This window comes from Sciurus carolinensis, chromosome 12, assembly GCF_902686445.1.
Source record: "Sciurus carolinensis chromosome 12, mSciCar1.2, whole genome shotgun sequence".
In the NCBI taxonomy this organism is placed as follows: Eukaryota; Metazoa; Chordata; class Mammalia; order Rodentia; family Sciuridae; genus Sciurus; species Sciurus carolinensis.
Window position 1 is genome coordinate 73309717 of NC_062224.1, and position 23595 is coordinate 73333311.

The following is a 23595-nucleotide window of genomic DNA, read 5'->3' on the forward strand; positions in this document are numbered from 1 at the left end:
TACTTTAATAATTAAAGCTGAAGAATATATTTCATATTTTTATGTATATTCCCCTTATTATTTATTTTACTAATTTTTTCTACTTTACTTTCTTTCAAATAGCTTTTATATATTTCTAATTCCTTCCAGAAATCTTGATGCTGTCTATTACTATTACTGAATATAACTTAGGTAGAATTAATATCTTTATGATGTTGGGTTTTCTAATCAATAATATGATTAAACTATTTGTTTTCTACATCTTTCTCAAGAGTCTAAAGTTTTCCTCATATTGATCTTGCACATTTTCAGTAAGTTTATTCATGGATATTTTATAATTATATATAGTTCTATATAATTATGAATTATAAAATATGAATTTATATATTCATATTAGTAAGTAAAATTTTTTAATTACTTTTAAAAAATGATGTGGAGACATCACACTTAGATCCCTGGTCTTCAGAAAACCACATATTTATATTTGTATGTTGGCTGATCATGCAACATCCAAATATCTCTGTTCTTTTTGTTACTAGAATTTTCTTTGAAATTGTCCCAGATGGAAAACAAAAAAACTGATTAATTGGATTGTCAAGTAGTTTCTAATAAACAAAATCTGAGCTGCATAAAATAGTACCAAAGGTTGGACCCTGAGAATCTCAGCCTTTTAGAATTTGCAAAGGGTGAAGATAAGACAGATGGACCACCCAAGTCATTCTCAAACGTGAGGCAAGAAGGAAACCAGGATGTGGGGTGACAAATGGAGCAGAGTTAGTTGGCGGAAGCCTTTTGGAAAAACTGGGCCTCCTCCTTTGCATTAGTTACGGTTACAGTGAGTATGAAAACATAGTGAGAAGATGACAGAGTGAGCACAAACCAACGTGAATGGCAAAATTAACAGACCGTTGGAAGCACTCTGGGATGTACCAGGATATACTTTCTGCCATTTGCTAATGTCCACCATAAAAATAAGGATTAGCACTTACTTCTGTGGGATACTACCTGATTTGAAACATCCATTCAATTATGAGGAACATATGATGCAAATTAGTTTTCCTAGAGTCTGCAGGTGCCTTTTACTGACCTGGATGAAGTACTTTGCTCAACAGCTCTCAAGAGTGCGTTGCTAACCTTGCACAGGTGAGCAAATTCCAGCCATCAGTAGATACAGTCTTAAGTATAAATTAATTAACTAATAATTTAAATGATAGGTAACAGATTTATAATAGTTCCTTATGTATTTAATATGCAATTTTTTAAACAGAGGAAATGGGTGAACTTAGGAATAAAGATGAAATTAAGTAAAGGAAACCTGGTGTATAATAAACTGATCTTAAAATGATAAAGTTTAATTTCTTTAACCAGGTATGGGAAAGCAATCTGTGCTGAGAATGTAGGTATGTGTAATTATTTTAAAAGGTTCAAAAATATCTCCAGCTACAAATGCTGTAAAACCATTGAGTTGTTAAAAAAAAGTAGCTTTACAAAAAGGAAAAGAAAATATTATGAATTTCTATATAATTTTTTTTTTTTTACAAATGCCAGCTTCTTTACCAGACTTTCTTTAGATTTTTTGCACTAATCCTTTTCTCAGTAGACAATACCATGTCTTAACACACACATCCTGCTTTTTGTCTTAAGCAGTTACTGTGGATTCTTCTGCAGAATTGTTTAATTCATTATCCTTTCTTTTGAATGAATTGGGAAGGGATGTCACTGCTTGATAACCTGACAGATTGTTTTGTGTCTGAGTTTCTAAGGCAAAGCACCAGGGTGTGCTAATTGCTGAATCCTTTGTGCACCGTTAACTCTCACCTGCTCTGAAAAACTGGATTGCAGCTTCGTTTTTATCTTCAAATGACTCTTTTTTTCTAATCCCCTATTTGGTATTGTGACACAGAATAAAGATATTTATTTGAGAAAGACAGAATGTGGGTTACGAAGAAAAAAAAGGTGAATTAAGATGATCCTTTGGCATCAGCAAAGGAAAATGTTCTTTTAGTATTAAAAAAATAAACCTGCAGATTGATACATTCACACTGGTAAAGCCATCATTTTATGGATCTCTGAAAATTCTTCTTGAATAGAGAGAAGTACAACCTTGAGGGTCTGGCTGATTAGTTTCCAGAGTGCATACCTCCAACCAGAAATGTGTCTTTTAAAAGGGTGGTGGAGTGAAAGAACCAAGACAGAAAGGAAAGGGAAGAAAGAATAAGTTATGAATTTAGCCATAATCATATGCCTTCCCCACTCCTAAAAATGAATGGCCCTGATAAAAAGCAAAAAACTTAGTTTATCAGACTGTTTTTTAAAAAAACAAATAGAAATTTGAAAAGAATATCATCTTTTGGTGGTTGTATGAGGAATGACTTATCTTCAAATTTTAACATTTTTATTCTTCAACAAACACATTATTTTTGCAGTAAATTTAAAAATCATAGCTTGTGAGAGTAGATGATTCCAAAGCAAAGTAATTTGGAGTAATCACAGTGTTTCTGACTTGACAAAAGAGGCTGGACATGTGAGTCAGAGCCCCCAGGTAGAAGTCAAGAGAGGAATATGATTTTCAATATTTTTGCAGGAAAAATCTTTTGGCAACTTGTGTAATGTTAAATTTTCCTTACGTCTTTTGTTTTTCTTGCATTTCTTCCTCCAATAATTGCCAGTGGTAATCAAATAAGATGCTGCAAAACAAACAAGGAAAACTAAGTAGGAGTGATAAGAGAAATAAATGAGACTGGCTATACCTGAGGAATAAAGGTGATTTGGGAAATAGTAGATTTTGGTTTTTGAGGTGACATGATGGGGATCAGGAGCATGAAGCTTCAATGACACTAGGAACATCTGGAAGAGTCGGGTCCTCTCTAAGACCGAATAGGATTTGTCTAGGTACAAAAGATAGAGGAATATAGGTGAGGGCTGTGGCACTCACCTGTAATCCCAGCGGCTCAGGAGGCGGAGGCAGGAGGATTACAGTTCAAAGCCAGCCTCAGCAGCTCTGAGGTGCTAAGCATCTCAGTGAGACCCTGTCTCTAAACAAAATAAAACAGAAATAGGGATGTGACTCAGTAGTTGAGTATCCCTGAGTCAATGCCCAATACCAAAAAAAAAAAAAAAAAAAGTAAAAAGTTAAGAGGAATATAAATATAATGGTTCCCCATTCCCCAACCTCAGAGCATAAATTTTATTATTTATTATAAAATTTGGGGCCAGTATCTCATTCCCACATCAGTATCAAGTGTTTGCCCCTTGGCACATATCTCCACCTAGAAACAAAAGAAAACAGAGGAAACTAAAAGTGTACGAGTGGATAAAGTATTGTGGGCATAAATGAGACGAAAGCATATTTTTAACTACCTTAAAATCCCACCCTCCAAAATAGGCTTACTTTGTTCAGGAGTTGCTTCAGAGGGTCAGTATATTCAAATGCTGTGAATCTCTAAAGAATCTTGGAAAACGAAGGAAATGCAATCTATCTTTCAAGGTTACCTAGAGAAATTCAGAGATCTTCGCACATAATCTGATTCTCTAGATGCCTTTCCTCCCAGAATAAACTCTGTCTTACAAAAATTACAAGGGGAAAAATAATACAGAAGCATTTGTTTTCTTGGGAAGGTAAAGAAAATAATTATACGTGGGAACCCCTTAGACTTCCAAGGAGTCTGCAGGAAGGCTAATGCTGTTAGGAAAGGGACAGCTTTGTTTTATAGTCCCTGATGTCTGTTTTTCAGTGTGGAGGGAAATGAGCACTTTCAGAGCTGCGCCTGCAAGCCATGCAGTATATCTGACACGCTGCCCTCTGGGAAAACCCGCCGGTGGGGGAATTGTTCCAGTGATGCAGTACAGCTTGTAACTTGGAATCCCGTCGGAGAACTTTGTAGTCGCTTGTCAGTCAGTGGGAAGATAAAAGAGGCAGCTTCCTTTCAAGCAATTTGAATTCATTTCCCGTAATGAGTTAGAGGGTCAGGCAGCGGGAGTGATCTCGCCTGAGATCTTATAAAGTGTATTCCGTGGGTGGAAGTAAAGAGCGGTGGGGATAAGGAGTCTAATGTCTGCCTCAGTGCAGCAGCTGCGGAATATGACTTCTTGTTGGTCACTTCTTTTTAGGACCACGAAGTCAGATTTCAAGATCCATATTTTAGAAGGGAAGGTCAAAGGTCTATTCTGTTTTTTAAAATAAAAACCCAAAGTATGAATACTTAAGCTCAGGAAATGTGTACAGCAGCAAGTGATAGTCTGTCTTACACAAACACTCATCGAGTGCTGATGTGTTAAAGGTATTGTACTATGGTTATGTTCACACGATACAGTTATTGATCATGCAATTTATTATAGAGATGTAAAAGAAATTAAATGCGTGTAGTGGTGGATAGTCTGTTTAGTTATAGTCAACAACCCTGGGCCTCTCTCCCTGACCATTTAACATATTGTTTTAAAATCAGCACAATAGACATTAGGAATTACTACTGTAGGAAATTGTTCTGAGGTTTAAAGCAAGTGTTAATTTGAGAAGCAACTGTCTCTAACGATAAAAAGGCAAGAAGGAAAGATTGCATTTATTATACCTTTGCATAAAGTTCCAACACATCTCTGGAGGAATGAACACATGCAAACATAAGCACACAGAAAATTAAAAAGTTGTCTGGATTAAAAATCATTACTGTATTGTTGACCAAATTTTGAATAGGTAATGAAATATATGTCACTTTAAACATTTGGCTATAGAATATATACTCACTGAATATATTGACACTTTTGATTGTATATCATGTCATGGCCAATAAAGCTATAGAAATGTGTAATTAGGACATATTCTTCCACAAGAATGGAGCTAAGCATTAATTTATCAAACTTATTTAAGAACTCATCTGTTCTCAACAGTCACACAGCCGCTTATTGAATTTGTGTCTGATATATAATTGGCTATTTTCTTGACATAATGAACAAGTGCATACTCTATGCTGTTGTGTCTTTTAAGGCATCAATGCAATGATGAAATGCAAATCGTAACCATGGGCTGTACCCTGAGTTGGGATGCAGCCCACAGGTTTTCAGTTCATGTCTCAGACTCTGCCCAGCATCTTTGTGGAAATGTACCCCATTCTAATTCTTCCTGAAAGGAAATTGTTAGAAGGGGGTTACAGGCAACATATCACCCTCAAATGATGGACTTTGGCTATGGATAAGAACAGCCCACTTAAAACTAATATTTCCCAAATCCTGGAGTGAAGTTCTTATGATCAATGAGTTGCTTTACACAATTTTTATTGATATTGAATATAAAAAATCCTTTGATATAGTTTTTATACACCTTTTATATAGTTTTCAAAGGATTTGGATATGTAAATGGTTTATATAAATTGTTTTATTGTTTTATTTTTCCTAATTATATACCTTTGGGGAGGTATCAAGGGAAGTTTATTCCCAGGAGCGTAAATCTGAAATTATAGAATTCTAGAAACTTATTCATTTATTCATGCAACAAACACGTATCTAGTTTATTTTATAGAACAAGACAGCTAAAGACAGGTGCTAGGGATATAGCAGTAAAAAAATGAGGCACAGTCTCTGTACTGAAGAGGCTTGGAGCTGAAAAGAGGAGATTGAAATTAACCAATTAATCACACAAAAATATAAAGTATTAATATTAGGATTAACATAAAAGTATATATCATAAGATATTCCATATTATGGAACTTAATGTAAATTTGAGGGTCAGGAAAAATCTTTACAAGCTGCTGACTTTTAGGGTAAGTGTAACAAATGACTAGGTACCATTTTGGAGAAGAATAAAGGAAAGAAGATTCCAGAGGGAATGGCATTTGTGACTCTTATAAGAAGGGTCAAATTGTAGTGGGTTTGAGGGAAAGAACACCAGTGTATCTAGGACTGGGTGAATGAAGAACAGAATAAACATGTTGAGACTGGAAACTAAGCAGGAGCTACTTCATGCAGAATCAAGCTCCTTGTTTCATGCACTTTGGCACAGAGTTGCCCTAACTGTGAAGTGTTGTCAATGTTTCTTCAGTTTTTATCCTGATAAATATTGCTTAAATTTAGTAACTACTGTCTTACCATATTGACTTAGCCTTATTTATTTATTTTTTCCTTTGGAGGTAGTTTCATTGACATGATACCAATTACAAATGTATTATATTTTCTTTTATACATATAGTCTTAATTCCTGTGAAGAGATTGTGTATGTGTGTATACACATTAGTGCATGCAAATGTAAACGTATTTGATATCTTACTATAAACATTTCTTGGATTCTATTTTACACATGAAACATTATATCATGGATATTTCCCATAAAATACATAAAAACATTCTTGTACATATGTAATATGCCTTTTTGTTGGATATTTAGGTTTCTTATTTTACTACTAAAAACATTAATTATTAGCATATACTTCTGCATATTTCCTTAATATATGCAGATAAAAAAGAAATTACTAAATTAAAGGATGGGAATACTTTTCATTACTACTGATATGCATTGGAAAATTGCTTTCAAGAAAGGTCACATAAATTCACATGCCTTCTAACAGCATACAAATATGTTTAGCTGGCTGTAATTGTGCCAATTTGATAGATAAAAATGGTAGGTTGTTTTAATTTTTATTTCTTTTCTACCTATTGAGCACAAACATTTTTCATATGCTTACTAGTTATTTGTTTTTCTTATTCATCTCCTCACACACTTTGCCCAGAAGATTTTAGGGGCTTTTAAAATTTGATTCCATATATATGACCACTTAAACATTATAATAGTAATTAATAGTCATTACAATTTTGAATATTTTATCCAATTTATCCTTTTGTTTTTGAGGTCTAGGAAGTAGTGTTTTAATTTTTTATAATTAAATCTTGGCTTATTTTTTGTATAAAAATTTTCTCCATCAAGAGTTGAAATATATATTGCTGTATTTTGCAAAATATATCAGAGATTTAAATTTGTATGCATGATGGTAACTGTCTCTGAGCTATTTATTTCTTCCCTTTACATTTGTTTCTCCGACTCATCAGTATGCTCACTTAATCTTTGTGCTTTCAACTTCTAAAATCTTTTAAAATACCTTTGTACCTAGCCTACTATTCATTTTTAAAAGTTCTTAGTTCTTATGTATATTCTTCCAACTGAACATTAGATTGAGTTGAAAAAAGTAACTCTCATTTTTTTAATGGACTCTCCTTGTTAGAAATTAATTCTGGAGGAATTTATATCTTTAGATATTTACTATCTGGAAATGAGTTATGATTTTATTTATTTAAGCATTTTGTATCTCACAGTTATTTTCTTCATTTAGGCCTCATATTTCTTGTTAGGGGTTATGCCCTCATATTTTACTTTTGTGACTGTGTTCGTTTGTTATTATAATGAAAAAAAGAATAACTGGTATTGCATTTAATTATTAATACAATACCATTTTAATCAAGTTTCAATAAATGTTTAGAAATCTCTGGATTAATAATTTACCCAACTCCATGAAGATAGAAAATTAAGAGGTGTTTACTTAAAGAACAGGAGTCTAGCCCACTCATTTATGTTACTTAGCTGTATGTAACACAATAACACACAGAGTGAACACTTTTACTTTGAATAAAAAGAGTTCTAATTCAAGTGCTATGTCACAAATATAACCCATAGAAATTGGGTATTTTAATTAAGCCACAAACTAAACTATTTGATAATTTTTTGTTTCTAGTAATTCATTTGAGATCATTAAAGTAAGCACATAAATAAATACAAGGTTTAAAATATTCATATCCATTTGTGTCCTTTGCAAAACACACAATTTGCCTCCTTGAAATTTTTTAAAAGAAATAATCATACGGCTCAAAATGGATCAAAGATCTAAGTTAAGACCAGAAACTTTGCAACTCTTAGAAGGAAACATAGGGGAAACACCTCAACACAGAGACACAGGCGATAGGACTCCAGTAGCTCATGAGATAATAGCAAGAATAGACAAACCAGACAGCATCAAATTCAAAAGCTTCTGCACAGCAAAGGGAGCAAGTATGAAGAGCACCTATAGGATGGGGGAAATCTTGGCCAGCTACTTTTCCAACAGAGGATTCAGAGTGAGAATATACGAGGAACTCAAAATACTCAACACCCAACCAACTAACCAACCAAACAAACAAAAAAAATCCCACTCAATAAATGGGCAAATAAACTGAACAGACACTTCTTAAAAGAATTACAAATGATGAACAATTACTTGAAAAAATGTTCAACATCTTTAAACATCAGGGAAATGCAAATCAAAATTACACTGAAATTAATTCCATGTTACCCCAGTAGAATACAAATAACAGTACAATCATTAAGAATACAAATAACAACACTTGCTGGAAAGGATATGCAGAAAAAGGAACTCGTACACTGTTGGTGGTAATGTGACTTAATATAGACACTTTGGAAATTAGTAAAGTTAGCATACTTCAGAGATACTTGCATATCCATGTTTATTGCAACACAATTCACAATACCCAGATAATCTTTCAACAGATGAATGGATAATGAAAATGAAAATGTTTATATATATATATATATATATATATATAAACTCCTCCTCACAATAGAGTTTAAAGAAGAATGAAAGTATATCATTTGCAAGAAAATAGGTGGAATTGAAGAGCATCATATTAAGCAAAGTGAGTCAGACTCAGAAAAAGAAGCATCATGTTTTTCTCATATGTGGAAACTACTTAGAAAAAATAAAAATAGAAAGGACATTATGAAAGTAGAAGGGAGACCAATAGGGTAGAAGACAAGGTGTAGGCTGAGGGAGGAAGGGAAGAAAAAGTCAGGTACTAGGGAATGAAATTGTTCAAATTATGTTACATGTGTGTAACAAATTGCCAAAATGAAACCCACCTTTCTGTACAATTAATAATTGCCAATAAAAAAGGAAATAATCAAATAGGTACACAAAAATATTTGCAAAATTATGTTACTGATGTTATTATAACAAAAATCAATGGGAAATATTCCTGTATGTTCAACTATATGGACTGAATACATTGTAGTGAAAACTAAGAAGATTATGCAGGTGTAGATTTATTGATGATGGAATATTTGTATTGTTATAGTTTTAAAATGGTGAGCATCTTAAAACTCTGTAATTATAAAACATGTAGATGTAGATCAGCAAGCATATATGAAAGAAATACTCACCAAAACTCACCAAATATTATAAGGTAACATTATTTTGAGATTTTAGACAATTTTAGCTCCTCTCTTCAGAGTTTCTGATATATTCTTAAAATTTACAATAAATAATTATTTCTTTTATAATCAAAGAAGGTAAATATGAAGCCAAAAGAAAAAAAAATCTAAAAAGTAAGAGTAGTTTGTAGCACATTTAATTTTATATCAAACTATCAGAAGATTTTAGAAAAGAGACTTTAAAACTTCAAAATTCTCATGAGAACTTGTGAACAAAAGACTCAAATTTATTATGCAAGGGATGTTAAAACTCTCAGGTTTTGGCTTCTTTCAGAAAGCTAACCAATTGCAGTCATTGTTTATTATCATCTTGCGCTTACTTGAATCCCTTAAACTTAAAGTGGTTCACTTTCAGTACTCTCAATAATTTATTCCTTTATGATAATAGAGTTTCTTATTATATTTTTGATTTGTATCCTGTTTCCTGTTCAATGATTTACTCTGTGTGGCATATGTGCAAAAGTTATCATACTAGAAAAATTATTATGCTATAATAATTATGGTACCATCAAACTGAATTAAATTATGTTTCATTGTAAATAGTAAAATATATTAATTTTTTTAAAAGCCTTTTTATGCCAGTGAGGATAAAGGTACCTTCATATACTTTCATTAAACACCATGACAGTACAAGCCACATTGACAGAACTGATAACAAATCACCTTACTCCTTCTTAAAACACTCCCTTCCAAGGGCTAGTTCTAAAATCAGGTTTTTTAGGACTGTGAATTAAATGCAAGATATTGAACAAAATCTGTGCATTCTATGAATGAATTTTACCTACATTCTGTGTAAATATATGGAGGCAGATCTTAAAATAATGAGGTTTTCTTCCATTAACTTAAGATAAAAATGAATATACACTTTAAACCTGGATTTGGATTTTCCTTTAGCACATCAGAATACAGAGCTCAACAGAAATATACTGAGCTTCATGTGTAATTTGAACTTTCTAATATCCATTTTAAAAAATAAAAAATCAGTTGAAATTAATTTAGTTTATCTTAGTCTAATATATCCAAAATATAACATATAATCAAACTATTAAAGTGAATGAGATAATGCATTATTTTTTATTCTAAGTATATGTGATATATATTATGCTTATAGCATATTTCAATTCAGATGGTATATTTTATCACACATTTCTAGAAAACTAGAAGACCTGGGGGAAAAAAAAAGGAGATGATTTGTATTTAGAGTTCATAAAGTTTTCACATATCAAGTTGTTCGAAACATATCTAAGAGTTTTGTAGTATACTGAAACATGATGTTTTTAATTTAGTTAATTTAAATAAAATAAATTCAATTCCTCAGCCACCATAACCACATTTCAAAGGCTTGATAGACAGATGTGGAAAATGGCTATTGTGATGGACAGCACAGTTATAAATCACACACATAAGATGTTAACACAGTGGAAAAATTAAAAGTTAAATCAATGGTAAACTACTGAGAATGTTTTGTCTATTAGATTTTAAGGAATGTGAGTTGATTGATTTTTTTCTCATTGAAACAACTAGTTGACTGTTTGACCAAATTGATAAAATAAAATAATTACTTTGGTTATATGTACAAATCATCTCCTTTTTCATCCCCCCCACGTCTTCTAGTTTTCTTTTAGGCAAATAATTGTGCTAAATATACGAAAAGATAACTCGCCTGAATATGTGTGTTATCCCTGAGATACCCTCAATTTAGCTGTTTATGTACTAAGTTTTGAGTAAAATAAAAAACATTTTATGTACTAAATTTTGAGTAAGATAAAAAATATTTATATTCAGGGAAAAAAATTAAATGTAGTTAAAGTTGTACCACCGTATTTTGCTCTTGCTTCTAGCTGTCTTATAAATCATGTAAATAAATACAATAAACATTTATTGAGTGATTTCATAATACCTTGGATCTAAAGGTCCATCATTTGTGATGACACATAGAAGTTGGCCCAGGAAAGCTAAAAGTATGTCGTATGTCAAATAATGCCTTCCATCAAGTTTAGAGCGACATTTCTTCCCCGGCATTACAACTTGGTGTAATGGCACTTGGCAGTATTGGCATTTCTGATATGACTTCTTTTGGCTAGCTCAGCATTCTTAAAAAATAAATAGTTTTTTCAATCTGTGATTGAAAGGGTTAAATAGTACCAATTCATTACCACTCACAAAAGGATTTATTTTGTTCTCATAAATCAGTTTTATTCCACATTTTTATTATTCCCTTGGGTGAGCTACTCGAATTAAAATCAATACAAGTGCAAGTGACACAATCAATCTAGATATTTGATTATGGATTGGAGATCCCCGGGTCTGCTTTTTAGCCAGTTTCTTTCTGATCATCTCCCAAAAGGACTGAATATTCTTATTGGCATCTATGAGTTATGAATGTGTTTAAAAGGCAGATAATAATCTTAATTTGTATACTGACAATGCACACCCAAAGAATGAATAAGGATTAAAAGATAAAGACTTAAAATGTGACTATAACCTTATTAAATTCTTTAAATTTCTCAATATTTTTCTTAAAATGAAGTCAATTTTTAAAATAACTGTATTCTTTCTTTTAACAAAATCCTCTTAATACAATTGGTAGTAATAGGTTTTATTCTTAGGGTTCTATTAGGTAAGGAGTAACTATTTCTCATGACAGAAGTGTTATCTATTATCACATATTTATTTTAGAGCTGAACCATACCAACTGATTTAGTTTAACATTAAGAAAAGCGTTAGGGTTAATATAATGCCCTGGAATGAACCCAGACCAGTTCTTTTAATTTCTATGAGTATCCAGTCTGGAAAGGCACCATATTGGGGGTTTAAAAGAGAAAAACAGTTTGACTTCAGGTAAGAAAGTAAAATTAATTAAGCAGTTGTTCAAGAGGTCAACATTAATATATGTATGTATACATACATATACATATATATATACACATATGTATAAATATAACATTTATCATAAAATTTGCAAAGCAAACAAACATATATGAGTCTTTGCATATAGAATGCTTATTTTGGGACTCATGGTACCACATTAAAATGCTCTTGCCTCTGGCTCTAGCCATCTACTCTTGGTTCTTAAGTCAAATTTTTGCATAGGCACAATTAAACCATTGGGTATTCTTTTTCTTTCTTTTTTTTTGTATTTAGAATAAGGCAATATTTGGTGCACTTATCTAATTGTTTTCCTTAAAATAAAGTGCAAGGCAATATAAAGATTGTACTTGCTACTTCAGATAAACATTTTAGCCTTGTTTAGTTATTTACTTACTTTTACCAGGATCTATAGAAAAGTACGTTTCATGTTTTGGGCAAATTACCTACCTTTGATTTTCCTCTGGAAGGCACATAACTAAGCACTTTGCAAAAACCTTTCAGAAATAGTTGAAAGAGTACACCCATCCTTCTTTCACTGAAGCAGTCATTAATTACTCTTCAGTTGCTCTTATTAAGCCTTTAGAATAGAGGTTACCGTACAAGCAATGCACTTGGATTTCCATTGGCAAACTCCCCAGGCATGTGGAATTAGAGGACTATTTATAACATATTTTCTTCCTGCTTCTTTCCTTTTCAGTAATTTGCATTTATAATTGCTGAATAATGCAAGATGTTCAAAGCATTCATGAAGGTTTAGTGCACTGATGTAATTCAGGGCTATCTGAGCAAGTGCTTTTTTCCCATATACTATTCCACACTCTTCAAGAAAAGTTTAATCAAGAGAATCAACTTGGAACCTGGAATTGATTCCTTTTGTTCTGGAAGGCCAAAAAAATTTAAGAGATAGTCTCTTCAATTGTTTAATTCAGAGGTTGGCAAACCTTTTTCTATAAAGGTAAGGAGAGTTAACATTTTAGGCTTTGCAAGCAGTATGATTTCTTCCATAACTACCCAATTCTGCATTTGTATCATGACAATACCTGGAAGTATAACTGTCTTTGATTTAATAAAACTTGATTCATAAAAACAAACTACTGACCAAATTTGGTTTATAAGATATAGTTTACAGACTAAAGTTTTTATTATAATTTGCTTACAACTTAAAATATAATTTATATACTTTCCTTGAATATTTGGATCCTCTCATATTCTTTCCATTTTGTAAATACCATGAACACTGATTTTAAAATTCATGTAATAGAGAAAACTAGCATTCACTAAAGCCCCACTATCTGTTAATAACTGATGTTAACAAATGGTGAACATCATTTCATACCTTTCTCAATTTATAGTACTTTCTTGGTAGCAAATAGCAAAAATAAGTTTTGTTAATGAAGGCAAAGGTGAATTATAGTAAAGGAATAAAAAAATATGTCAGAAAAGCTTAAGAATTTTCTGTGTGTAGAAACCATAAATATCATAGTCCAGACAAGTCCTTGCCTCAAGTAAATTAGGAAACCTCTACAGAAAGCAGAACCTCCACTCAACCGCCAAGAAAATCACAATTCTGCTTCTGGATTCTCAACCAGTCTTGAGACATCTAGAATCATCTCTAACTGACCCTGAGCCATCTCTCCATCAGGCTTTGCACTCCCCAGCTGGAGGCATCTGATAGGCAATCCTATGGTGAAGTTTCCACATGACCCTCAGCCTCATGACGTTGATGTTCTTTAGCTTAAAATAATCTAAATTATATTTCTGATCGTTTTTTTCCTACAGATCTATCAACTTGTCTCTGATTATTAGATTTAACTGATTTTTTTCTATTCAGTTCCTAGATTTTTCAAATTGGTTTATTAAAGACTTAATTTTTAAATTTCCAATGTGTATCTTTGACTCTACATTTTTTTTATCTTCAAAGGAGTATATGTCACTTCCTCTCATGGTTATTTTGTCTTTTGTTAGAATCCTTTCTTCCTTTTCGCTCTATGAATATATATTTCATATGTTCTTTCTTCAACTTCATCTCGCTTATCCTTTGGGTGGGCAGCTCTGTCCAGACTGCATTTGTTCTGTACTTAGCCCACTTCTATTGCTTTCTGGTGCTAATTATGGTACTTAATCTAAACTTGGAGAACTGGGTCTATTGTCTGAGAAGATAAGAGTGAAATTAGAAACATGCATTGGGCAAAATGGTAGGGAATCTTGTTTCTAGATTAAGCAACCCTTGGAGAAGTACCTGCTCCATTCATCCACATACATCCTCCACTGCTGGGACTATCATCCCCTTCCCCAGATCAGCAAAATGCTCAACAGAAAGTTCAACCCTGACTCCTGTTTGCATCTCTGTGTACTCTACTTAGATCATTTCTCTTCAAATTGTAGAGGATTACTACAAGTTCTCAGGATTTTCCTTGGTTCATATTCCCTCCTGTGAGCAGTGTTAGGAATTGTGCTCTCATGAGCAGGAATTCACCATGTCTTTCTACTGTTTTCAAAATTACATTCAGTTTTCAAAATGAATGTAATTACTTTGTTCCTTTTCTGTTTCATATTTCTCCTGCAGAATTTTCAGCCATTTTTGTCACTGTTATTATTACTTTAATCTGTTTCCATTTTGCTAGATAATTTGGAAGGGAAATTTTGTGACACTACTGAATTTATCCATTCTTCTCCCAAGGCAAGAATTTTTCAGTATTCAGTGTATTTCAAAATCTCTTTCCAGAAAGAAAATTAGCTTAGAAACTATACACACAGTGTCTGAAATAGCTCTGGTTATCCCAGTTTCTGGTATTCATGCCCTTGTGTAATCCCATTCCCTTGGGGTAGTCGGAACCTGTAACTTGCTTCTAACCAATAGAATGTAACAGAGGGAGTGGGAAATCACTTGCATAGGGATAACAGTATATAAGATTGTAACCTATTTTGCTAGGAAATACTCAGCTTGACAAAGCTATTGGCCATGTTAGAAAGGCCTACATGGGAAAAGGAGTGTATACTCCTACTAAGAGCAGTGTGTAACTGAGGGCAGCCTCTAGTCCAAAGCCAGCAAGAAATTGAGTCCACAAGTCCCAGCAGCCTGCAGGCAACTGAATGTTGTCAACAACCACTGAGCTTGAAGGGGATCATTCCTCATTGGAAGTCGCATTCCTCTTTGAATGGGACTTCAGTCCTGGCTAACACCTTGATTGCATCTTATTGAGACCAGCAGATCCAATAAGCTGTGCCCAGATACCTGGCCTATAGAAACAATGAGATCATACATAAATATTGCTTTGAGCTGCTAGATTTTGATAATGCCAGGACACAGCAGTACCTAACTAGTATGGGAACACTTGACCACGTGACTATAGCAAGCAGCAGGTAGAAGCCATCAACTAAATCATATAATTCTTTCCCACACACTGTACTCCCCAAATGGTTGCTTACCTAAACAGAGGAACCATCTGAAATATATGTGTGTGTATTCCAAAAGTATAAAGAAAATTCTAAACTTTTCATTAAATGATGAAAGGGTGATGGGTGCTAGACTGTACCCTGGGATCAATACTAGTAGTCAAGTTGTTCCTTTGGTCACAAAAGCACTGAAGGCTCAGCATGGTGAGCATGTTTGTCAAGGGTCTACTAGGACTCTAGGAGACATTTTCCAGTGATAAAAGAGCTGCATTCATGTCAAGTGTTTAGTTTGGAAGCTGGAGACCACTTTCTATGGAGGTATATTTGTCCAAATGATTCTCTGCCAATGGAGATAATGGCAATAATTAGACCATATGGAAAAATCAGTTTGCTCAAATGGGGAGAAAAATAAAAGCAACATTTCAGTTTGCAACATGGTTAATGAAAATAGATTGCATTTCAGTAATCTCTAAGTATAAACATGTTTGTTCTTTAACAGACTTTTTATTTTTTACATCAGTTTTACTTTCACACCAATATTGAGAAAAAAAGCACAGAGATGTGTCATATCTCCCTGCTCTTTAATTCCTATCTGATAATAATAAAATCCATTTAGAAAAATCTGACTGTAGTACATAGAAGAAATTTGATGAAGTCATTTTGAAAAGGATTTTTAAACATGACAAATTATTAGAAGGATATCTACAAATTTAAATGTACCTTCAGCCACATATTTTAAAAAATACGGAACAAAACTAAAAGATCCACAGTATCTGTAGAGCTATTAACTGCTTTTACATGAGCAAAGTCAGGTCTAATATCTCTGAACCATCTTTTGGTGAGTTGGTGTGAATTTATTCCCTGAAGTACAAGTGTCATATTAGCAATTTAAAGAGAAATCAAGGAAATATAGCTTTCACTAGATGACAATTAATTAAAATCACTTTTGCATAATTATAGTAATGGTAAGAAATATGATACATTAGTAGAACACTGACTTTCTCGGAGGACTAAGTGACTCAAAGGCTAGTTCTTTCTTCCTCTTTCAAAATGTTCTTTGAAGAAGAAAGCTATATAGGCACATATCAATAGGTAGTTTTTATATTGTCAAAAACTTAAGGCTAGCTCCAAGATTCCTTTGGCCTTTTATTATTACAAAATAAAGGTCCAGCATTTTTCATATCCCTATCATGCAAAGATCTGTTAGAATGATGGAATTTGGAAGATATACTTGCTTTGTGGATAAAATAACTTAAAATAATATCTTAAAGCAGAATAAAAAAAATAGCTTAAGTATTAATATGTTACCTACAGTGAACTAAAATTCTTAGCTCACATTAAAGGACTGATTTGCCTCTTAGCCCTGATCTACAGTATACTGTACTGGCAGAATTCTATTATATTACAGTGAGATGGAGCCAAACCATTCTAAAATTGAGACCTTAATACAGGAAAAATACAGCATTTCCTTATATGAGAAGTGGGAAAATTAGTTAACACTTTTTCTACCTTAAGGTGTAATTGGATTCAGAAAAAGGCTAACTTAAAGCAGGACCAGGTCTGACATATAAAATCCTCACAAGGTAACAAGAATCAGCTTGGTTTGTTCGCTGTCATTTCTCATTATAATCTTTGTCATGAGAATGGATTCATGTTGTGCCATTTTCTGTTCTTGTTACAATCTTTGTCACATGAATAAGATATCAGGATGTTAATGCCTGGCATACAGTATTCTGTGTGTGATGATACTGTACAGGACTACGCTGACCTTTGCAATATTATGTATTCTGATTGGTTGTTCACTTCACCTCTTTCCCACAAGTTAATAAGGCTGTAAAAAGGAAAGAACTGAAATGGCCAGCCAGTCAAATTATAGAATATTGAAAAGGTCACAGCAGTACAGTACAGAGGGAAAAAATTATGGAATATATGGTGCATTAAAATTCTTGTGACAATGATTATAACAAGAATGGGAAGGATACTCATTTATGTTATTTCAATCTGAAGAATCCCATAGGATGGTATTCCCAGGACAACATTTATATTTACATTCCTGCATCATACATGTGAAAATATTCATTTATGTTGATAATTGCTTAAAAAATAGTTGAATAGAAAATATCTTGCTATTCAACAAATAATACTAAAAATAAGATTTTCACCTTAGAAAATGGGCATTGATGTTAACATTTTAGTAGGAATTCACACCTGAAACAGGGAAATATTTTTTACCAATGAAATTCATTGGTCACTGTGGAATTTATTTTGTCCATTTCTTCATTTAACACTTTTTTCAAAATGAAATAGACAAGTTGGATGGGATGATTTAACATTTCCAAAGATGCTTTGGAATGTGGAATATTCTGAAACAGCAATTAGGAGTTTATTTAAAATTTTTACACGATCTGTACAAAACTTATTTCTTCTTATGATACATGATGTTGGCCAGTGTACAAAAATATTTTCTTCCCCTCCATCATCAGTGAGACAGAAGGAGGGAGGGGGAGGAAAGAATACTTCAATCAGAATTTCTGAAGTTATTGTTCTCAGATGTACAACAGTGACTACTCATTTAATAAAATTGTTTTTACACACATTTCAAAATTTCTCAAAGAACAACCATATTAGATTTAGATTTTGCAGTCTGTAAAGATAGATCTAGTTTAATCATTGGTTTTATGCTCTTTGAATAAATTATTTCACTAAGAGAGTAAACATTTTATAGCCCAGTGCTGGTGTTTAAAACCGTCATTAATAAGGATGCCAAATGTGATCTAGTTACTTTTAGAAGCAGAGGAAATTAATTTTGATCACTACTTTAAGACCAGCCTAACTATAGATTAAATAATTAGTAATTCTCAAATTTCAACTTACTAAAGAAGAATCATGCTGTAGTTTCTGGACCTTGTCATCTGATATTCTCATTGAGTAATTCTGGGGTGCGACTGAGGTACATGAATGTTTATGAGGTACCCCAGGTGACTTTGAAGCAGGTGAACATTGGAACACTTTTAAAGACAACCACATTCTGTAGAGTTTAGAGCACTCTCCAGTTCAAGTTAAATGGTTCTGACCAAGCCAGAGTGAAGATGCAGGAAGCTCAACTAAAAATCATAGTCTGTGGGTAGGGGAAGTTGTGGTTCCAGAAGATAGAAGCTTAAATGGACCTGCATCATCCATTTATACTCACAAATATGGAGAGAACTAAGGCCAGAATAGTCACCTGTGATAGGAATGCTTATCAACTCAGCATTTTCTAGCTTCATTTTTTAAAAATCTCTTTATTTTATTTATTTTTTATGTGGTGCTGAGGATGGAACCCAGTGCCTCACACATGCTAGGCAAGTGCTCTAACACTGAGCCACAACCCCAGTCCTCTGGCTTGGTTTTTAAGGGTGAACCAATAGGGCTGCATTTTCCAGCCCAAGGAAAACCAAGTGTATTCAGGGAAAAGTAATAAGGGACAACCCACTCAAGAGGGACAATCTGAGGACTTGGATTTTAAGAATCTTTTCCCAACATCTAGAAACCCAAATTGGTAGAGCAAAAGAGGAAAGAAAGGATGGGGTTCAAAAGGAGGAGCAAGAACTGCAATCTGTAGGTTCTTCTTTGGTTTTGATTCTGGAGATTTTTGAACTACATCGGGAACTGAAATTCTGTCATTGACTCTAGGTTTGTGAATGGAACTGTATGTTAGTGGAGGTGAGAGAGCATTAGACTCACTTGGCTGCGTGGTTCCTGGAGATATACATGTTCTTTTTTGAGCTGAGCAAAATGGTTATGTAATTGCATACTTCTCATAATTATTGAGTAATTATATACTTCTTATAATTACTGAGTAATCATTGTTCTATAACTAGAACTTAATGCTACAACTAATTGTATAATTACCATGTATTAATGTTGTTATCTAGGAAACTTAGAATAAAGTGGTACTTAATATATTTCCCCCTGTCATGCTATTTTCAAAGCTAGAAATAGTGTTTGTTTTGCAGCTTAAAATTTGCTTCAAAAACAAACAAAATGCGAGGAATAAAACTTTGCCAATATTATAATAGATGCTTAATCATTGGTATTACCTTTACACCTGACTGAAAATGTGTAAACTAATGCTCTCATGTCTTAATTGTAGAATTTTTGTTGTTTTGCAATTTCAGTCTTTTGTAAGATGTGCACAGTTACAGCACTTCAGAGGAGAATCTGCTTGGGTCTCTTTAGGGTAGGCTGACCTTTTTGAAATTTTACAACAGCACATGATAATGGCGGCAGTTGTTTCAGCTATAACTGAAAATACTTCTGAGTAGCTAGGTGTCTTAGAAACTTGGGACCTTCTGAGGATAATCATGTAATTGTTTTTAGTGATTACAAAGGATTCACATTTAATCTTAACTAGATTTCTTGACTGCAATAAATATGTTTATTAATTTGAGACATAGTTTCATCTTCCCCAAACCAAGTTTCCTCCTTGCATGCAACTGGAACTCAATAATCTTCAGTTGAATCAAGTGGACCATCTGTAAAGACCCCTTGAAAGTCAAAATAGCATAATTTAGAAATATTTTTTAATGCATAATGAAATTACCAAAGACTGTTTTGAAAGTTTCAGAACTTTTTTGCTAATAAATGTTACACATGTATGATTACATTATCTAATTGCAATTGAGGACCTTTAAATCACTCTTTAAATTACAAATGTCTATTTATCTGACTTTACTGAAAATAAAATTGTTATTCTTTTATTTTAGCCTATAAGGACCATTTATTCTCTGAAATAAACCACTCCTTTGAATGTGCCAATTTCAAGTCCAGAGTGGTCAATTATTGTATGCTACCAGGGAATTCTTCTTGTAATGGAAAACACTTATACCCAAGTATTTGGCTGCAATAAATTTTTCAGCTACTTTCTCCATCCCAAAATCGTTACAAGTGTCTAAAAATTCTACATATTTTAAAGTTTTTGTCTGCCTTAACCATATTTCATGAAAATGAGTATGTCATAACTAACCATCAGATCCCCTTTTGCATTATTTGAGCTTCATTAATTTCAGAATTGAAATATAACCTGATGGGACAATGGTATGATAGTAGTGGATGAGATTACCATTGTTTTGTTCATTGAAAGCCATAGAATTTTTATTAATAATACATTATTAGTTTGGGAGGGACAGAGAATTTAGTAGTAGGTAATTGCTACTGAGGGGGGAAAATACAGGGTGCAAATTCTAAATGTTTCTCTAGAATGTATGAGTTGTCCAGACTAAAAACAAAAACAGTAGCATAACTCCTGGTTATTTTGATCACTGTGATGAATGAATTGAAGATGTTACCTCAGGTGTCGTTTTGTTCACAAGGCAACAAAATAAAAAGTATACATATTGATGGCAGCATAGGCAGAGTCTTTTAGAGTAGTATTATTCCAATTCTATTTAATGTAGTATATTTAGGAACCCAAAAAAATATTCAAATAATAGGTGTTTGTGAGCAACTCTTATGTGTTGAATATAATAAAGAAATAAACTCAAATCTCACAATCATCCTGCACTGTAATTAGCATTCCTATTTCACAGATTAACAATGAAAGGTTTATAAATATTAAGTAACTTTGCAAAGGGTGCATTATTAAAAAATACAAGGACAGATTGGTTTGTATGTAGGACCCTCCAAAAACCAAATTTATGTTCTTTCCTTTGCAATATGCTTTGCTACTAAACTGTCTTAAAAATGTATTTTTGTGAATATTGTAAACATTAAAACTACTTTACTATAAAATGCCAAGATCATTTTTAGCATGTGGTCATTTTATACTTTTTAATTATTTAATCAATAAAGATCATGTCAGTACCTGGAGATATAGCAAATATGCTTGTTTGCCCAATGAAGTCCAATTATTCTGTTTTTTATTCATTTGCCTTTATCTGTAGAATTTTTAGGAAAGATGAAATGTACCTTTAAAAAACTGTTTTGGCAAACAAAAAAGGCCTATTTGAAGTAAATATTAATATTCTTAATGATTCTTTTTTTCCATGTTTTATAAAGAGTAATTATTGCACATTAGTAATATTTGACTAAAATTAAGCCATATTCTGGAAAATAATTGCCTCATGTAAACTTCTCAGGAAAGTCTTAATATAGAAAGTGAAATAAATATTATAGTTTTCAATTCTAACACTCTTCTTGTTTTAACCTTAATTTCTAATTCTTTTTAATCTTGAGCGTATCCAGTGCTGCAAAGGAGAGAGAACACACTGTTGTTAAGCACCAGTATTTTCCCACGTCCTTGATATGCTGGGACTTGAGAATGGGTTTGCTAAAGCGTGGTGAGGATGGGGTGGTGGTGGTGAGATATACCAGAAGTCATTCCGTAATACAGTCAGATACCTCCTGCATTTTCCAATAGAACTAAAATGCACATTTGATCAAAGGGAACATGATTTATCTCAAATCTCCTGTTGCTTGTTAGGATATTCTGACCAATTCCTATGTGAAGGTGTATTAAATACAAGGAAAGCAACCCACCTCTCCAGCAAAATGAGCAGAAAATACCACAGTTGATGATATGTAAAACATCTCACACGTATCCGAGTATACTATTTATATCTAGGATCATTCTACTTGGACGAGGGAAATGTGTTATTTCTATCTGCACGCCGATAGAAATTCAAGGATAAAAAGAAAACCTTGAAAAAGTTAATACAACTCATCAAATAATCCATTTAAATGTACAATATTTTTTCTTCTGTACAAGATACGTGTCATATGGTTTCAAACTATCTTCAAACATCAGTCAAGTTATTTCAACCACCATGATGAATGAATTGGAGATGTCGCCCAGGTTTGGTTTTGTTTACAATGTAACAACATAAGACTGCACATTGATGAGAGCACACACAGTGTCGCTTAGGGTGGTGCTGTTATAGTGCTATTTATTATAGGATGTTCAGAAACACCCCCCATCTTCAAACTATAGAAGGAAGGAATCCTTAAATGTATACTAAGGTCAATAATTTTCTTTTTTAAACAGCAGATAATGACTACACCCTTCTGAGTGGCACAAAAGTGATGCACAGCAGTGGAGACTACAACCTCTGGGTGCCCATCGATGGGTTGGTTCCTTTTACTAACTATACTGTCCAAGTGAATGTTTCCAATAGCCAAGGCAGTTTGATAAGTGACGCTATAACAATTGCAATGCCTCCAGGGGGTAAGTCTATGAAAAATATTGGCTCTCTAATTTTATTTAATTGTCCTAGCCCTAAGTCACCGTTGAATATCTTGTTTATTGTTGGAATTAAGTTTTTCTGGAACTTAGAGGCTCAGATGAATCTCTGGTTGTTTCATTTTGTTTTATCGAGACTTATTGATATTCTTTTGTTATTATGTTAAGACTGCTTTCATCTTGTACTACTTGTGTATATATGTATATGTGTTGAACACACACACACACACACACACACATGTCAGTCTTTCTGCATGTTAAGAAGGTTGAAAATGCTTTTTGTTTGAGACTTCACCTAGATTCAAAGTTTATATTTTACATTAGAACTTTAGTTTTCAAGTGCAAATGTTTCTCATTGTCGGCTTTCTGAGGAGCTAGTTTAGATGCATACTTTGGCCTTTGCATTTGGCAAAAAAGGCACTATACTGATAAACCAGGAATATTCCACTCACACCGCTGGACAAACACCTTAACTGTATATCCTAATGATTACACTTCAGTGGTGCTGCTTTCATATGTGAAATGTAATACAGTCTGGTTAGGTACATTTTAAATATTTCTACTAAAAATTGACTCAATTTAGTAAAAATAACCAAAATCAATGCTAGTTCAGTCTGCAATCAACTCCAACCTTATCCTATTTGTGCAAACTAAGTTCTAAGAAGAAACTTCCCTCTCAGATTGGTATGTATGGCCCTTGAACAGAAAGCATGCCTCATAATAAAGGCTTGATTCTCAGTTGAATGTTTAGGAATGTATGCTTTCTGAAAATATTCAAGAAGAAGGACCCCAGGACTCATAATTATCTGCCCTATAACCAGACTTCCAGGAAACAGTGTGTCCTAGACTGAGGGAGAACATCATGATCTCGTTATCAGCCATCTGCAGAGCT

The 23595-nt window shown here is 33.1% G+C and overlaps 1 protein-coding gene across 1 annotated transcript in view; it reads left to right on the forward strand.

The window, feature by feature from the left end:
• Ush2a (usherin) overlaps window positions 1-23595 on the forward strand; it is a 746720-nt gene that overhangs the window by 444885 nt on the left and 278240 nt on the right. The window contains exon 37 of the mRNA XM_047521110.1: window positions 22509-22688. Within this exon, the coding sequence (XP_047377066.1) occupies window positions 22509-22688 (180 nt within the window). The remainder of the gene's footprint in view (window positions 1-22508; window positions 22689-23595) is intronic.